The sequence below is a fragment of the Microcebus murinus genome, chromosome 14, assembly GCF_040939455.1.
Source record: "Microcebus murinus isolate Inina chromosome 14, M.murinus_Inina_mat1.0, whole genome shotgun sequence".
NCBI lineage: Eukaryota > Metazoa > Chordata > Mammalia > Primates > Cheirogaleidae > Microcebus > Microcebus murinus.
Window position 1 is genome coordinate 20,666,608 of NC_134117.1, and position 19,238 is coordinate 20,685,845.

Below are 19,238 nucleotides of genomic sequence, written 5' to 3' on the forward strand. Positions count from 1 at the left end.
AAAAATTAAAAAAAAATCAGGTTCTGGAGTCAGTCCGGGAAGGTGTGAATCTTGATTTTGCGGTTTCCTACCCGCTCCTCTCTACTGCCATCCTTTGCCTTATTCCAAGGAGAAACAGGTGTGGATAGAACATTGGTATAGAAAGGAGGGATTTGCATGTGCCTTTGGGCACCTCTGTTTCCATGGCACCTGTGACATTATTGGTGCTAAACACTTTGGCCACCAGGAGGCACAGCTGCTAGACTATAGGCCTACCTGGAATAGGCCTCTCTGTCCTTGGAGCCATCAGCCCCTGGTGTGACAACTGGTTTCTTTCATTTGTTGTCCAAGAGAGATGGCTTACACCCTTTAATGAACCCACTTCCCACCTCTTTTTGTCTGCAGCCTTCCGGGGACCCATGTCCCCACAGGCCTACCAGGCAGCTGTCTAACTACCCCAGGGGATTTACCAACCAGGCATTAGCTGAGCAATGACCAGCCTTCCAGGCTGATTTATCTCCATACTTATTGTCTAGAGATCAGATGCCCTGAGCCTCCACCTTTCTAACAGCTGTCCAGTAGGCTAGAAACTACTGCTCATCAGTGTTTCTAGGCTGCTGCATAGCATAATCAGCGAAATACAGAATGCACAGGATGGCTCGACATTTCTCAGGGCAAGGTTGTAGCAACCGGGGTGGTGAGGTTAGCAGCTTCCAGGTCCCAAGGCTCTCTAGTTACCCAATCCCAATAGGCAGCCGACCCAGCCCCGGTTCCCAGCATCCCACCCTGTCTTTGAGATCAGCAATTACACTTGGCCACTTGTGCCCTAAGGGACCACAGTGCTGTGTACTCTAACAAACGCTATGAGAGGTACGACTTAGAGCCAGCTTATCCACAGTTTTTTTTTTCTTTTTCCTACTCATTATGAGACAAAATTTGGTATAAAATTGGTTACCCTTTTCTCATCAAATTGGCTTTTGCTATTGACATTTAACAATGAAATCTTTAATTGAATGTCATTCAATAAACATTTTTGTGTATAATGATGATGATTCAGATATAATCTCTGAGTTTACAGTCAAGTAGGGCATAAAACAGTGTGCAGTTAGCTGTAGTAGGAGCTGGTGTCTGTAAGTGTGAGGAACAGAGAAGCACAGAGCACTGGCTACCAACAGAGGCTTCCCAGCCCGGATCGTGCTTCCTGAGTACCAGTCACCTCCTAGATGGCCTGGAGCCACTGTTTCGCCTTGCTATAGTTACCAGCTTACCTGGGGTGGAAACAGAGATGCACCTCCCAGAAAGAACCCTGTTCAGGGAGAGACTTGTTGTCTTGGCTGCTCGGAGTGCAATGGGCAAGGCTTCCACTGCCTTTGTTCCAGGTCATGCCGCTTTCCAAAGTGGCTCGTATCTGAGGATGAACTGGTAGAGTTATATAAAGTCATGCCCATCTCTGCCTAATTTAAGACAACTCTGAAATGCCCTTCTGTCTCCCCATGGGGTCTCTTGAGGCTGTCATCGGGCTTACTTGGCAGCTCAACTACTCCCCTGCCTATTCCCACTTCCTTCTCATGGGTGTTGTTCCTAAGAGCACTTCTTAGTAAACAGCCTACACAGTAAACCCAGAGTCAGCTTCCTGAGGAGCCCAGCCTGTGACATGTCTTCACTTCAAAGTGAGGCACAATAACATTTTCTTCAAAGGGTTCTTATGGGGGGGGTTGCATAAAATAATATTATAAGTACTTAGCACAATGCCAGGCACTTGGCTAGGACCCAATACATGTCATTTCTTGCTGCTTCAAAAAATGTGCCAATCTGGAATTCAAAACATACAATCACCTAATTGGAAAATAATGAAAAATGTCCTGAAATAAGCAGGTTTAAGATGACTCATCAAGGATAAGTAGGATTCTAGCAGCACATGTTGAGAAAAGACATTCTGGGGGAGATGGCTTGCACAAAACCATTTGCAGGAAAGGCTGGGATATTGAGAAATTAGACATCATTCCATTTGGCTAATGTGTAAGAGGCCTGTGTGAGTTGTAGGTAATTAGTTTGGAAAGGGAGGGTGAGCCACACTGCTGAAGGCCTTGAATGTGCACTTAATCCTGTTAGCAATGGGATTCTTGCAAGCGTTTTGGAGAGGGGAACATGGTCTGAGTCAGACTGTAGAGAGGTAAATCTGGAAGTAGTAGCCTGTCTCATGGAGATGCAGAGGCTATTGTAAAACTTAAGGGGAGAGTGCATGGGGGCTGGATTGGGATATTAACAGTGGGCATTTAAACAGGAGGAAACCAATAGGATCATTAATGTGAAAGTCAACTTGTCAAGGTTTCACAGAATGATTAGATGTGACGGGGAAGGGGAGTGTGGTATAAGAGGAGAATACAGGGCTTAAAGCAAGGGTATCTGGGAAAGGACTGCTTCAGTTCACCTAAATGGATAATGAAGATTTTGGGGGTGAAAATGAAAGTTCTTTTGTTGACATGCGTGGTAGAAGTCCTAGTGGAATAACCAAATGGTGTTGTGAATGGCTGCTGGAGAGAGAAGCTGAGGTTATAGCTATTGATTCTAGAACCACTTTAGAGGGCTCAGGGGAAACCCTGGGATATAAGCTCAAGAGACAGCAGAGGAACTAAGACAAAGAGGAATTCCTTGTGTGATATATCTATAATTTCCACAGAAGACTCAGCGTGGCCAAGTGAGGAGCCCAGAGTGCTTCAGGAAACAGGGCTGCAGATGCTGTGATAAGTCAGCAGGTGCCTCCTGAGGGCCGTGATGGGGGAGTCCTATTAGGGTTAGGTGATTAGGATGTGACTGGTCTATTTGGGGAGTAACTCCAATGGGGAGACAAATGAGGAAGCTAGGTTAGAAAGGGCTAACTAAGGCATGAGGGGCAGATGATAAATGTGAGTGAGGGTCTTCTTTCTGGCCAGGTTCACTTCCTGGAGATGCCTTCTAGGAAGAAGAGCTGACATTGTGAATCCCCAGAGGCACTACTATAGATGCTTCATGTGTTAATCACTTAATTCTCAAAACTACCCATTAGCAAGGCAGGTACTGCTACTATCCCTGCTTTCCATTTAAAGGAATGCAGACACAGGGAAGATAAGCAACGTGCTTAAGGTCTCACAGTGTCGGGGCTGGGATCAGATCATGGAAAGTCTGACTCCGGAGCCTGCACCTGCAGCCTGGTCCTGCCTCTCACGTACCTTCCTGCCTGCTGCACCCAGGCCTTTGCTTTCACGGCCCCCACTCCCATGGGTCTGTCCCTACCTCCAACCCCTCTCAAATACCTGGTCCCTCCTCACTATTCTTTTTTGCAGGACTGACGTGAGCTTCTGTGTCTCTCCCTCAGGCCACTGGAGTTCCAGCCCAGCACATCTTGGTGGCGGTGCTCCCTGGCTTACCCACCGCTGCCGAGCTCTTTGTCTTGCCCTATCAGGATCCAACGGGAGAAAACAAAAGGTCAGCAGATGATCTGGAGCAGGTGAGTCCCCAGCTGACATTGCAGCTTCTCCCTGCAGTCTGAGCCACACCCACCGCTAGTGTGACCACCACCATAGCGGCTCAGAGGGTTCTCTGGGGAATCTGGGTTTAAGAGAGGCAGCCCCAGCTGTTCCTGGAGTCCCTGACTTTCTGGTCCTCCAATTCTCATCCATAGACTGGCGATTCTAACAGACTCACCAAAACCACATATAAGAGTATTTATTGTAAGGAATGGCTAAATTATTCACACTATGGGATACTCTACAGTGTTTGCAACAAATGTAAATAAATCTCTATGTGCCATCATAAAAAAAATGTTCATGACAGTAAGTGAACAAAAAACAAGTAGTTGAATGACACATAGATGGCAAACCGATTTGTCTTACTTATCACAAATGTTGTGAGAATCAAATTACATGATGTGTGTATCTGTTTTTAAAGATACAACTTTTATACAAATCATTGATTCTTTTATGATCTAATTTGTGTTTATAATAAATGAGTAATATTGGCTCCAGGGCACCACCATTGGCTCTGTGGGGATTTACTTTCTCCTCATCTCCACCACCTACCTGCTGGGGCATTTGAGAGAGAGAAAGAGAGAGAGAGAGAGAGAGAGAGAGAGAGAGAGAGAGAGAGAGAGAGAGTGTGTGTGTGTGTGTGTGTGTGTGTGTATGTGTGTGTGTGTGTGTGTTTCTCTGTCTCTCCTACCCTCCCTGGTCTTCTTTTCTTCCCTCTCCTCTTTTAAACTTCGAAAGACCCTCCCATCTCTGTGGTGGGGTTTACTATGTTGTTGTTCTTCTTCATACATTCAGTTAAAATGATCAGTCTTGGTCTAGTTGCCCTTTTAGAAACCAAATGATTTCAGTTTCTCAGTTCTTCCAGGAGGATAGGTCAAAAGTAGGATTCCTCTCAGCTACTAAATAAATATCGGCTATTCCCTCTCCAGCACTTGAAGCTTTTCTGTTTACTTTGAATAAACTTATAATCTAGCCTCATGATCTCTAGTCTTCCAAGATGGCTTGAGAACATTCTATAACAGTGTTATTGACAACAACTCCAAATCATGGCATGGCCCACCTCCTAGCACACACCTTCCTTTCAACTGCCACTTTCTCACTCGGCAGAAGGCTCATGTCTATAATTTTCTCTGTGTTCAAGTAATGAAGAACAGAGCTGCCACAGAAAGCACTGTTGAACCACATCTCCTAGTGGTAAGTGGAGTTGAAGGGTGGGGATCAGGTAATCTTCCAGATTTGCATCTGACCTTCCTGCTCCCAGCGTCCCATCATATCCTACAGATTATGATCTGCACTGCAATTTGGTGGGAGAAAGAGTGGGTTATTTCTTAACACAGGGCTGCTGAGAACCTAGAGAGGGAACAGATTTCTACCCAAGACTTTTACGTATAAATATTTGCAGTTGTTCCTCCTCTGGAATCTTACTCGTTTTCTATGAAATCTAGGTTATGATTTTTTCAAGTATGGAAAGGGGTACAGATTTAGAGTCATCTTTTTTCCTAGGTAACACGTCATCTGTGCATCTTTATTTCTCACACTTTCCATTTTTCTCTAAAAGTGTAATATTTTCTGCATGGTTCTTTAAGGTGAAATTTGGAAATAAACTTCTTATACTTACTTATGTAAGTATCTTGCTTTTTCTGTTTTCCGGAAGCTTCCTTTCATTCTGTTTCTCCTGGGTGCTTCCTTCAAAGGCATTCTCAGAGAGCTGAGTGATGGTCCCCAAAGCAGCCTGTATCAGTGATCGATAAACCATCTAATTAGAGATCTGGAAGCAAGTTGGCTAGTTTGAAGGCTATGTGAGTTAGCATTTGGCACACAGGTAGGGAGTCTAACCATTTGAGTAGCAAGAACATAAGTTTAGATAAATATAAAGTAGGTTTCTAGTTTCATCTCTGATTTTTTTGTGTCTATTTCATAGATGAGAAAAGTGAGGGCCAGAAAAGTTATATAATTTAACCAAAGTCATACTTATCTCATGGAGTGGTCAAGAGGATTAAAGAAATGATATAGCAAAGTACTTGGCCTAGATTAGATGATCAATAATGGTAGATATATAATGGTTACATTTATGCTTACTACATAATAAGAAGAAGTGTGAAAATGCAAAAAAAATGTTTAGGACTATTAAGTAGACTGGTATAGTCAAGGAGATGTATTAGAAGAGAGGGTGGTGGGAGTAGGGAACAAAGATTAATGAATGAAATTACATAACATGGAGAAGAAAACAGCAACAATAAGAAAAGGAAAGCGTGTATATGAATGGCATGAGTTGATATAAGCTATGCAGATTTATAGCATTAAAGGAAAATAGAGAACCAAGCTAGATATTGTAACTTTGTTTAAGAAAATTGCCAATGTATCAGCCTCTTCCAGGACTCAAGCCAAAGTAAATACAGTGACCACACAAGTGCCTAAGAAAGCACGTCAGAAATTAGTGCCTTAGTTGTGAAAAACATTACTACCCTGATGAAAAAAGTACAGCAATGAAATCAATTTATAAAACAGGCCGGGCACGGTGGCTCACTCCTGTAATCCCAGCACTCTGGGAGGCCAAGGCAGGTGGATCACTCAAGGTCAGGAGTTTGAAACCAGCCTGAGCAAGAGCGAGACCCCGTATCTACTATAAATAGAAAGAAATTAATTGGCCAACTAATATATATATATATATATATATATATATATATATATATATATAGAGAGAGAGAGAGAGAGAGAGAGAGAGAGAGAGAAAATCAGCTGAGCATGGTGGCACATGCCTGTAGTCCCAGCTACTCGGGAGGCTGAGGCAGTAGTATCGATTGCGCCCAGGAGCTTGAGGGAGGTTGCTGTGAGCTAGGCTGACGCGACGGCACTCTCTCTAGCCTGGGCAACAAAGCGAGACTCTGTCTCAAAAAAAAAAAAAAAAAAAAGAGTAAAACAAAGGCACATATCTAATATCTAAACCCTGTGAAACGGGGACTGCCCCCTGGAAATCCGTGGTTTTTAATGTAGGAAGGGTCCTTTCATCTTTCTCTGTGACTCAGTCACTTAAACAACTTTAGGGGAAAAAAGTGAGTTTATGATTCATTTAATTGAGAAGTGCAGAGATTCAGTGCAGACATGGATGAATTCGGAACCCGTCAAAAGTGTCAATGAATTACTTCCCTCTCTTTCTCTCCATCTGTTTTCCTTGTGACCATATGGGAAGTTGGCCTGAGAATGAAGCCCACCCATAGGAAAGCAAGGAGGGACACAGGAATCCCTAGCTTCTATTTAGCCAGTTTATCAACCACATCCAAAAGACAGTACCCCTCTTACGACAGCATCAGCAAGAGCCCCAGGTACATAATTTTCACTGCTCTGACCTGGGTGAAGTGGCATCTCTCAAGCAGTCCCTTGCAGTCATGGGGATAGGGAGCTGACAGTGACAACCTCAGATGTTTTATACCCTCCTTGATCCAAATGGAACAAGAGTGGAGAAGGACATGATGCTTCAAAGAAAAATGTGAGGAAGGGAGGAGTGCTGGCCAGGCCAAAGCATCTGACTTGCACCATTCAAAATTAAACAGAAATCTAAGGCAAATGCAAAGCAAACCCAAACACCAGAAATGAACCCTCTCCTTTGAAGGGCTCTCTAAATCTCAACTGAAACTTGGGAAGGACTTTCCTTATCCCCTGTCTTCATGCCCTGGCCCTTTCCTTACAAAGATACAGCACAGAACTCCCAGTGGAGGAAGAACTGGGATCCTGGCCAAATGGCCTCTGCAGAATGGGAGGCAAGGCCCTAGAGAAGGGCTCTGAGCTCTCCTTCCTGTCCTCGGAGAGCATGCCTGGAGAGCAGGGATGCCGGCTTGCATTGAACTATCTTGTCTGTGAAATAAATTGAAAATTCTTCACAGTGGGGAATACTTGACCCTGTTATCGGGATGCTGCAGGCTGGGTTAATCAAGTGGCCTCTGTCTGGGAGGGCACCACCAGTCTCTATTTAAGATCTCTGGTGAGTGAGAAAAGGCACTCTTGCCCTTAGCTGGCCTCATCCGGGCAGCACATGCTCAGGATTGGAGCAAGCCCTGCCCCCCTCAGTGTTGCACTTCCTAGCTCCTCTCAGAGTCCTCAGGGGTCAGCAGATTGTGTTGGGCTTTCCTGGGGGAGGAAAGACCACCATGCTCTGTGGACATTGTTTGTGATGCTGTGCTGGGGAGATAAGGAGTCTACAGGGTGTTGTCTTTCAGAATCCTTAAAGAACATGAGAACATTGAAAAGGAGCAAAACAACCATGGGAAAAGTCTCCACTACAAACAATATATTTCCTTTTCTGCTATTTATATTACCATAAACATTTGACAGGTGGAGAACCCAAAATCTGAGGAAGAAATGAGATCTGAAAATAGAATCATCCACTGGCAGCTTTTTAAGAAATTAAAGATTTGTTGTGAAAAGATTTATTGTGAAAATAAAAAAAAATTATTGTGAAAACTGTTGTCTGTATGTCCACATAGCGTGCCTGGCAGTGCAGATTTTTGAACATGGGGAGTTGAATTATAAACTTACTCTGGAGTTTATAAGGAATTTCACTGAAGTAGGAAAACTATAACTGAATGTAGAGTAGGTGAGATTTGGACCGAAATAAATATGGCAGAAGGAGACAGAGCTTAAAGCTGGTGATGGGGAAACTGAGGGAGAGAAGCATTTATGGCCAATTTGCTTCTTTCATACATAACCCAGGAAACTTCTCAGGCACTTTAATCAACCTGTTTGTGTGTGTGTGTGTGTGTGTGTGTGTGTGTGTGTGTGTGTGTGTGTGTGCTAAGAAGGAGAGGGACTGGGGGAGCTAGCATTAACTAGAACTCAGTATTTGTCTCCCTTGCTTCCCCATTATTTAATCCAGAAATCATGTTGTATGAATTGGGAAAGATGTTCCTCTTTGAAGACAAAAGGAATATCCCTCAACTGCTATTTGAAGAGACCTTAGTAATGTGACAGGATCAGCATTGGCCACCTGAGTCAGCTCCAAAGTCATCTCAGGCAAGGCTGTCTCTAAACGTGGCCCGAGAATGCTATGTATGTTCAGTAGGGTTTGCAATTCTCCTACCAACTTCAGAATAAGTATTGATGTGTTGGCTCGGTGTACCTTTGTCATTGATAAATTTACTAAAGCCCATTTTCAATCTGTATTTTCACCTTGTACACTTCTTTGGGTTGTGTGTTTTATACATTTAGGAAGGGCATGCTCTATTGTCCTCAAAAACTCTTCTTTTTTCATGTTTCAAGGATTGCTACTTTCATTCTAATAATCTGAGAGTGTGTTTTCCCATATTGGTATCATTAAAAATTGTTTAGATATGGAATGTGTTCTTTGTGTGGTAACCATCACTGCTGTTGACTGAATATTTTCAGTCCACTACCCCTTCTGGGTACACCATAGAGTGGTACTCATGAGTCTCTCCTAGATGGGCAGAACTGCAGGACTTATCCAGGCCAACGAGTTGGGAGCAGAAGTGATCTGTGTCGCATCCAAGCTAAAGTATTCAAATACTAGTTCTACAACTCGAGAGCTCCTTCTCTCTCCTACAGTGTATGTGTGAATGGAAAAGTTTTAGTTGGCTGCTTTACCAGCCTATGTCCTTGTGAGACCTACCTGCAGTGGATATGGCATGTGAACAGGTATGCCTTGTTAAGCCAAGCCCCTGAGAATTTAGAATTGTTACCTCAGCCTACCCTACTTGATTCTGACTGCTACGTTCATCTTCAACCTTCATCAAGAAGATGAAAAGGAGAGGTGGTGTTTTCCCCATAGCAGGTCCTTTCTACAACATCCTTTCGACGGCAGCCTTGCTAGTATTTGTACTCAGTCTCCACTGTCCTTTTAAGTGGTAGTTTAAAATGTGTGCTGCATTTGAATCAAAGGCGTATTCCACCAAATAGGCAGATACCAGTAATAATATGTTGTTTCTTTGGTCATGATTGTTTAGCTGAAGTAGAATAGAAAACAGACTGTGCAAGAGAACAGCAGAAGAGGGATGACTGTGTAAAGGATAAATGAAATTTGTTGAGACAATACACTTTTCACTAGACAGAAAAAGAAATAAATTTGACTTGCTCCAGCAGGTTCAGACTCCCAGAAATCACACATTATTTCCCTTGAGTCTTTATCAGACAAGTGTTTGTTCTTCTCACTTAGGCTATTACTATACTTTTCTGTAGATTGCAGTTTATTCTACTCCTTTCCTACGCCAAAACTCTCCCAAACATTAACAATTATACTACCTGGTGAACAGAATGTGGCCATCCTGAGGATAGTGTTAGAAATTGCCTGTTCCTGTAGCCCATATTGGTCATGGAACATCAGAGCTTGTGTTTTCAATTGTGTGCTTCACAGATGAATGGGAGATGGCAGCGTAATGAATGAAATGCTGCATTTTTTCCAACCCCTAAACCCACTCTGCCAGATGTCTCTCCACATATCTTTTGCCATCTCTCTATTTGTCAACTGGTTCAAGTAAAATGTTTTCAGTGGGAATGCTCTAGGATTAGGAGTCAAACAAAGCTGTAGTCTAGTCTCAACTTTTCAAATATTAACTGGGTAAACCTTGGTATTTCCTTTAAGCTTCATGTTCCTTTCCATGGAGATACCAGCACTAACGCCTAAGCTATGCTGTGTTAGAACAAATAGAAAGAAATAAGCATCTTTACCAAAATAATGTTCAATGCATATATAGTATACTTTTAAATGTATATAACAACTCATAATCTGATGAAAATAATACAGGATAAACACTTCTGCAAGTGGGGTGGAAATGATTTAAAATACTGTGAAAATCTGTCAACAATTTCATACTCATTTATTTGAGTAGAAAAGTACATGGTTCTCAATTGAGATTCTTCTTGTATGCAATGTAACTTTCATTTGGTTTTTTTTCTTATATATAATTTTTTCCCTCAAAGCTTTATTCATTGTTGATTGTCCTTTACTGCAAGTTAAATACATGAAACATACTTCCTGTTACCAGATTATTTTTGCATTTTCTGCTTAATTTTGTAAATGATACAGATCAAGCCACTGAAGTAATGGTATAATAGGAAGTTAATTATTTTCACAAGACTCTCCCAGAGATTATACATTAGAAGCATGTTGTTCTGATGAACTCTATTTTCTGGTTTAATGATTTATATTTCTCACTTCAAGAAAAAATTCTCAGGGATAAGAAATATCACTTCACCTGGTTGAAAGTGGAAAATATATTATTTTAATTCACCATATTACAGGGGTACAAATGTTTAGGTTACATGTATTGCTTTTGCCCCACCCTAGTCAGAGCTTCAAGCATATCCATCCCCCAGACTGTGTGCACCACCCCCATTAGGTGTATATGTACCCCTCCCCTCTTCCCTGTCCCTCCTGCCTGACAACTGGTGAATGTTACTACTATATGTGCACATAGTGTTGATCAGTTAATACCAATTTGATGGTGAGTACATGTGGTGCTTGTTTTTCCATCCTTGGGGTACTTCACTTAGTAGAATGGGTTCCAGCTCTATCCTGGAAAATACAAGAGGTGCTATATATCACTATTGTTTTTTGTGGCTGAGTAGAACTACATGGTATACATATACCACATCTTATTAATCCACTCATGTGTTAATGGGCACTTTGGTTGTTTCCACATCTTTGCAATAATGAATTTTGCTACTATAAACATTCTAGTGCAGATGTCTGATAGAAGAACACTCACACACTGCTGGTAGAACTGCAAACTAGTACAGCCTCTTGGAAAGTAATATGGAGATACCTCAAAGAGCTAAAAGTAGAACTACCATTTGATCCAGCAATCCCATTACTGGGTATCTACTCAAAGGAAAAAAAAAAAAATGGAAAGTCTTTCTCTTACAAGTACATAATTCCCTTTGTTTCATGTAATAGATTCTATAAAACAATCCAATTCCTTAATTGCTTCTGACAAGTCTTTCATATTTGAATTAAAATATTTTTTTCTGGCTGGGTGCAGTGGCTCATGCCTATAATCCTAGCACTCTGGGAGGCTGAGGCAGGAGGATCGCTTGAGCTCATGAGTTCGAGATCAGCCTGAGCAAAAGCAAGACCCCATCTCTACTAAAAATAGAAAAAATAGCTGGGTGTGGTGGCATGCTCCTGTAATCCCAGCTACTTGGGAGGCTGAGGCAGGAGAGTCACTTGATCCCAGGAGTTTGAGGTTGCAGTGAGCTATGATGACACCACTGCACTCTAGTCCAGGCAACAGAGTGAGACTCTGTCTCAAAAAAAAAAAAAAAAAAAAAAAAAAAATCTGCAATAATATATATGTGCGTGTGTGTTTGTGTTTCATAGCCAAAATGTTTGTGATAGACTTCTACTAAAAAAAGCCATTGTCAGATTCCTATAAAAACCCTACCAGTTCGATGATAAGAATAAGATAGAAAATGAACTTACTGAAGAATACAGAGGAAAACTATTTTATGGATTCTGTGCTAGAAATCCACTTCCGTAAATGTGGACCATTCTGGAAGATTCCCAGTGCCCAAGAAAAGGAGTAGCCAAATACAGAGAATAAAATTGTTTTCACCATAGTTTTTTTTTTTTTTTTAGAAAAGAAAAGAGGTTTACTTGCAAAGTACAAGACTGTCAGAAGGACTGTCTCTCCAAATTAAAAGCCAAAATACAACAAAACAAAACTGAATTCTTTTATGAGTTTCCTATGACTAGTGTAACATATTATCAAAAATGTAGTGGTTTAAACAGTACCGATTTATTATTTTAACTTCTGTAGGTCATCAGTCTGAAATGGGTCTCCCTGGGCTAAAATCCAGGTGTCAGCAAGGCTTCATTCCTTCTGGAGGATCTGAGGGGAATCTGTTTTCTTGACTCTTTTTAGCGTCTCTAGACTGCTCAGTTCCCTGGCTCTCAGGCCCATTCTTCCACTTTCAAAGCCAGCAGCACTAGGCCATGCCTTTCTTACAGTGCCATCTCTTCTGCTCCCCTCTTCTACTTGTAAGGACCCTGATGATTACACTGGGTCACTCACACATCCCAGGATAATCCCCCATGTCAAGACCAGCTGGTTGGAAACCTTAATTCCATCTGCAACCTTGATTCTCCTTTTCCATATAACCTTACATATTCCTAGGTTCTGGGATTAGGATGTGGACATCCTTGGGGGGCATTATTCTGCCTCCCAAATTTCCAAAGTAGCATTCCTATGAATTATAGGATGAGAGTGGACATAGGGATTTCCATTCCTTAAGGTGGTTGAGAGTATATTTTACACTCTTTTGCACCCCTCTACAAACTTTGCATATATTAGGTTTTCAATAAATGTTTTTTTGACTGCCCCTCCCACAAATGTACAAAGTCAGCCTATCCACATACCGATTCTCTCCATGGAGAGAAAGAAATTTAAAACGACAGGCAGAGCAATCTGAAATTCACCTGTGGTACAATTATCTGTCCTTTTTGTTCTGGTTTATCTCTTTTAATTCTTAGAGGAACTTTGTGAAATAAGGGGATGGGTCTGTTATCTGCTTTTAACACACAGGGGAAAAAGTTGTAGGGAAGATGAATGAGTTCTCTCAAGTCCCCTGGGGTCACTCTAGGGCCATCCGGAAACTCTGTCTTTTGTTTCAAACCCAATGCTTCTTTTTTTTTTTTGGAGTTTAATCTTTTTCTTTTTTTTTTTATTTTTTTTTTAATTATTTTTTTTATTTTGGCATATTATGGGGGTACAGATTTTAAGGTTTCAATAAATGCCCATTTCCCCCCCTCCCCCCAAAAGTCTGAGTCTCCATCATGACCATCCCCCAGATGGTGCACATCTCACTCACTATGTATGTATATACCCGCCCCCCTCCCCCCTCCCACCTGCCCAATACCCTATTACTGTAGCACCTATGTGTCCACTTAGGTGCTACTGAGTTAATACCAGTTTGCTGGAGAATATATCTGGTGCTTGTTTTTCCATTCTTGGGATACTTCACTTAGTAGTATGGGTTCCAGCTCTAACCAGGAAAATATAAGGTGTGCTATATCACCATTGTTTCTTAGAGCTGAATAGTACTCCATGGTGTACATATACCACATTTTATTAATCCATTCTTTGATTGATGGGCACTTGGGCTGTTTCCACAGCCTTGCAATTATGAATTGTGCTGCTATAAACATTCGAGTGCAGGTGTCTTTTTTGTAGAGTGTCACTGGATCATTTGGGTAGATGCCCAGCAATGGGATTGCTGGATCAAATGGTAGATTCACTTGTATCGCTTTAAGGTATCTCCATATTGCTTTCCACAGAGGTTGAACTAGTTTGCAGTCCCACCAGCAGTGTAGGAGTGTTCCTCTCTCTCCGCAACCACGCCAGCATTTATTGTTTGGAGATTTTTTGATAAAGGCCATTCTCACTGGGGTTAAGTGATATCTCATTGTGGTTTTGATTTGCATTTCCCTGATGATTAGAGATGTTGAGCATTTCTTCATATGTTTGTTGGCCATTCTTCTGTCTTCTTTAGAAAAATTTCTGTTCAAGTCCTTTGCCCACTTTTTAATGGGGTTATTTGATTTTTTCTTCCTGATTTTCGTGAGTTCTAAGTATATTCTAGTTATCAGTCCCTTATCGGATGCATAGGATGCAAAAATTTTCTCCCATTCTGTAGGTTGTCTGTTTACTTTCATGACTATTTCTTTGGCTGTGCAGAAGCTTTGTAGTTTGATCATGTCCCAATTATTTATTTTTGTTGCTGCTGTGATTGCCTTTGGGGACTTCTTCATAAACTCTTTGCCCAGGCCGATGTCTAGGAGAGTGTTTCCAACTTTTTCCTCTAGAGTTCTAATAGTTTCATATCTTAGGTTTAAGTCTGTTATCCAGCGTGAGTTGGTTTTTGTGAGAGGTGAAAGGTGTGGGTCCTGTTTTAGCCTTCTACAGGTGGCTATCCAGTTTTCCCAGCACCATTTATTGAAGAGGGATTCTTTTCCCCAGCGTATGTTTTTGTCTGCTTTGTCAAAGATGAGATGGCTATATGAGGATGGTTTTATATCAGGATTCTCACATCTGTTCCACTGGTCAATATTCCTGTTTTTGTGCCAATACCATATTGTTTTAATTACTACAGCTTTGTAGTATAGTTTGATATCTGGCATATTAATGCCTCCCATTTTGTTTTTGTTGCCTAGAATTGCTCTTGATATTCGGGGTCTTCTTTGGTTCCATACGAAGCGTAAAATTATTTTTTCTATATCTGTGAAGAATGCTGATGGGATTTTAATAGGTATTGCATTGAATCTGTAGATCAGTTTGGGTAGTATAGACATTTTGATGATATTGAGTCTGCCGATCCACGAGCATGGTATGGATTTCCATCTGTTTACATCCTCTGCTATTTCCTTCCTCAGTGTTTCATAGTTCTCCCTGTAGAGGTCTTTTACCTCTTTGGTTAAATATATTCCTAGGTACTTTAATTTCTTTGTTGCTATTGTGAAGGGAATTGAGTCTTTGATTTGGTTCTCAATTAGATTGTGGTTGGCGTATATGAATGCCTCTGATTTCTGTGTATTGATTTTGTATCCTGAGACTTGACTAAATTCATTGATCAGTTCCAGGAGTTTCTTGGTTGAATCCTTGGGGTTTTCTAGATACAATATCATATCATCAGCAAACAGTGAAAGTTTGATCTCTTCTGCCCCTATTTGGATACCTTTGATTCCATTTTCCTGTCTGATTGCTGTAGCCAAGACTTCCAGCACTATGTTGAACAGAAGTGGAGATAGTGGGCAGCCTTGTCTGGTTCCAGTTCTAAGTGGGAATGATTTCAATCTTTCCCCATTCAGTATGATGTTGGCTATGGGTCTGTCATATATGGCTTGTATCATTTTTAGGTATGTCCCTTCTATGCCTATTTTCTTAAGTGTTCGTATCATGAAAGGGTGTTGAATTTTGTCAAAAGCTTTTTCTGCATCTATTGAAAGAATCATGTGGTCTTTGTTTTTGCTTCTGTTTATGTGGTGAATTGCATTTATAGATTTACGTATGTTGAACCATCCCTGCATCCCTGGGATGAAGCCCACTTGGTCGTGGTGGATTATTTTTTTGATAAGTGTCTGGATTCGGTTAGCTAAGATTTTGTTGAAAATTTTTGCATCTATATTCATTAGGGATATTGGTCTGTAGTTTTCTTTTTTTGTTGCATCCTTTCCTGGTTTTGGTATCAGAGTAATATTCGCTTCATAAAAGGTGTCGGGGAGGTTTCCGTTCTTCTCGATGTTATGGAATAGTTTCTGCAAGATAGGTACTAGTTCTTCTTTGTAAGTATGGTAAAATTCAGGTGTGAAGCCATCTGGACCGGGACTTTTCTTTTTAGGGAGATTTTTAATTGCTGTTTCTATTTCAGCTGTTGAGATTGGTCTGTTCAGGGAATCTATTTCTTCCTGGTTGAGCCTAGGGAGGCTGTGTGTTTCTAGAAATTTGTCCATTTCCTCCACATTTTCCAGTTTGTGTGCATAAAGATTTTTGTAGTATTCATAAATTATATCTTGTATCTCTTTGGGATCAGTTGTGATATCTCCTTTTTTACTCCTGATGGAGCTTATTAGAGATTTCTCTTTTCTGCTTTTCGTTAGCTTAGCCAATGGCGTGTCAATTTTGTTTATTTTTTCAAAGAACCAACTTTTTGTTTTATTAATCTCCTGAATAGCTTTCCTGTTTTCAATTTCGTTTAGTTCTGATTTGATCTTGTTGATTTCACTTCTTCTGCTGGGCTTGGGGTTGGTCTGTTCTTCTTTTTCCAGCTCTTTGAGTCGTTTCATTAGATTGTCTATTTGTGATCTTCTTGCCTTTTGGTTATAGGCATTTATGGAGATAAACTTTCCTCTCAGAACTGCTTTAGCTGTGTCCCAGAGGAGTTGATAACTTGTCTCTCCATTGTCGTTTTCTTCATAGAAGTTTTTTATTTCCGTCTTGATTTCTTCATTTACGAAGTAATCATTTAGTAGGAGGTTGTTTAATTTCCACGTTTTTGTGTAGAAATGTGAGTTTCTGTTAGGGTTGATTTCTAGTTTTATTCCACTGTGATCTGAGAAGGTACATGGTATGATTTCTATTTTTTTAAATTTCTTGAGATTTTCTTTGTGTCCTAGGATATGGTCAATCTTAGAGAATGTCCCGTGAGCTGATGAGAAGAACATATATTCAGTGGATTTTGGGTAGAATGTTCTGTAGATGTCTGTCAGACCCAATTGTTCTAGAGTTTGTTTGAGTCCATTATTTCTTTATTAATTTTCTGTTTGGAGGATCTGTCTTGTGCCGTCAATGGGGTGTTGAAATCTCCGGCGATTATGGAGTTGCTATTAATCCATTTGCTTAGCTCCAGTAAGGTTTGCTTTATGAATCTGGGTGCACCTAAGTTGGGTGCATATATATTTAAAATTGTTATCTCTTCTTGATGGACTGTGCCCTTCACCATTATATAATGACCGTCTTTGTCTTTTACTACTTTTGTTGGTTTAAATACTAAATCGTCTGAAATTAGAACTGCCACACCAGCCTTCTTTTGGCTTCTATTTGCTTGGAATATTGATCTCCACCCTTTTATTTTTAGTCTATGTGCATCCTTGCAGTTTAAATGTGTTTCCTGAAGACAGCATATACTTGGCCTGTATTTTCTTATCCATTCAGCCAGCCTATGTCTCTTGAGTGGAGAGTTTAAGCCATTCACATTTATTGAGAGAACTGATAGGTAAGGTAGATTACTGATCATTCTGTTGGGTTGGATGTTGTTGCTATGATTTCTGTCTTGAGCCATTGTAATATCTGGCCTTTAATATCTTTGGGTTTTGGTTGTTTTTATATCCGTGGATTATTATTATGATGTTCCGTGCATAACGCTGTTTTAAGTACTTCTTGTAGGGCTGGTCTTGTCTTGGTGAATTCTCTGAGCCTTTGCTTGTCTGAGAATGTTTTTATTTCTCCTTCATATACGAAGCTTAGTTTTGCAGGGAATAATATTCTAGGCTGGGCATTGTTTTGTTTCAAAAGAGTGAGAATGGGGCCCCAGTCTCTCCTTGCTTGTAAAGTCTCATTAGAGAAGTCTGATGTTATTCGAATTGGCTTTCCCTTGTATGTCACTTGCTTCTTTTGTCTTACAGCTCTTAGAAGGGCCTCTTTAGTTGATACTTTGGTCAGTCTGATGACTGCATGACGTGACGTCTTCCTGTTTGCATTGAATCTCCCAGGGGTCCTCTGGGCTTCTTGAACTTGTATATCGAGATTTTGAGCAAGGCCTGGGAAATTTTCCTCCATTATATCTTCAAAAAGCTTGTCCAGCCCTTGAGTGTTGTCTTCCTCCCCTTCGGCTAAACCTATGACCCTCACGTTAGGTTTTTTCACATAATCCCACAACTCTTGTAGGCTTTGGTCTTTTCTCTTGTTTCTCTGCTGTATTTCTGTGACTGATTTATTTAATCGGAAGGTGTTATCTTCAAGCTCTGAGATTCTTTCTTCTGCTTGATCTACCCTGTTCTTGAGACTTTCCACAGTATTTTGTAGTTCTCTGAGTTGATTCTTCATCTCCAGGACTTCGGTTAAAGTTTTCTTCACTGTGTCAATCTCTTTGTTGTACCTTTGTTCCATTTCTTGGAGGTTTTTTGTGTTTTCTTGGTGTTGGTTATTGAGTTGTTGTTGCAGTTGGGTGAGTGTTCTTATGATCCACATACGAAATTCCTCTTCTGTCATATTGGTTGCCTGATTTTGGTCGGTGTCCGTTTCTAGGGGGCTGGTGCTCTTCCTTGGGGGTGCGTTTTCTGTTTGGTTCTTCATATTTCCTGAGTTCTTTCGCTGATTTCTTCCCATGTCGATCAGTTGTTGTTTCTTTCCTTAGGTTATTGTTTGGGTATTCACACACCTTGTTTAGTTTCTGAGGCGTTAGGTGGTGCCTGTGGGTGAGATTGGACCACTCCCTGTATATTGAGTCAGTGGATGCCGTGGCAAGGCTGTGCAAGATGCCGTCCCTGTCAGTAGGTGGCGTTTGCTTGGAGGAACAGGCTATGGTGTTGATTTTGAGTCCTGTTATCAGCTCTCGTTCTGGGCGGAGCTGGGTTGGATAAGCCTGCCCTCAGGCCATTAGCAGGGGTCAAAGTTCTGTTTTCAGCTTCCAGGGAAAGCTGACAGGGTGGGGCTGGAATGGTCCTGCTCAGCCAGAAAGTCTGGGTGTCGGGGTGGGGCTGTCTGAGAGACCCGCAGTCTGCAGCAGGCCTTGCCTCTTTCCACACTCTCCAACTCTCCAGCTACTCCTGGGCCTCTGCCAGCAGGCCAGACCACAAGCCACCAGGCCTCCCCGGACTGTGGTGTCGGCGGGGAGGTTCCCTGCACAGGAACGCCACCTGGGTTGGGGGCACGGCCTCCTCCTGGGAGGAGGGTTGTTCTCTAGGGCGCCGATCTGCCCCTGGAGGCACAGAGCCCTCAGTAGGCTGTTCACGTATAACCCTTCTGGGCCCCGGGCAATGCTAGCCCTTGGTGCAGGGGATCTGGTCTGCAGGTCCGACCTCTGGGTCCCAGAGTTCAAACTGTATTCCCACCAGGGAGAGGATTTCCGGTCCTAATTCACCCACAGGGAGCCCAAGCTGGGTCTATGTCTCTCAGCCTCTGAGTCGGCACCGTTTTCCTGGGAACACGGTGCGGTGCCAGCAGCACCTGGGAGGGCGGGCGGGGTCCCAAACGGGAAGGTCCCGTTCCCTGGAGGTGCCTCCGGCTGGTGGCTGTATTGTCTCTCTGGGCA

At 41.8% G+C, this 19,238-nt stretch overlaps 1 protein-coding gene across 4 annotated transcripts in view; it reads left to right on the forward strand.

Moving 5' to 3' along the window:
* SORCS1 (sortilin related VPS10 domain containing receptor 1) overlaps positions 1-19,238 on the forward strand; it is a 500,078-nt gene that overhangs the window by 454,523 nt on the left and 26,317 nt on the right. For all 4 annotated transcript variants that reach the window (XM_076009802.1, XM_076009801.1, XM_012770834.2 and 1 more), the window contains exon 23: positions 3,335-3,466. In XM_076009802.1, coding sequence (XP_075865917.1) covers positions 3,335-3,466 — 132 coding nt within the window. The remainder of the gene's footprint in view (positions 1-3,334; positions 3,467-19,238) is intronic.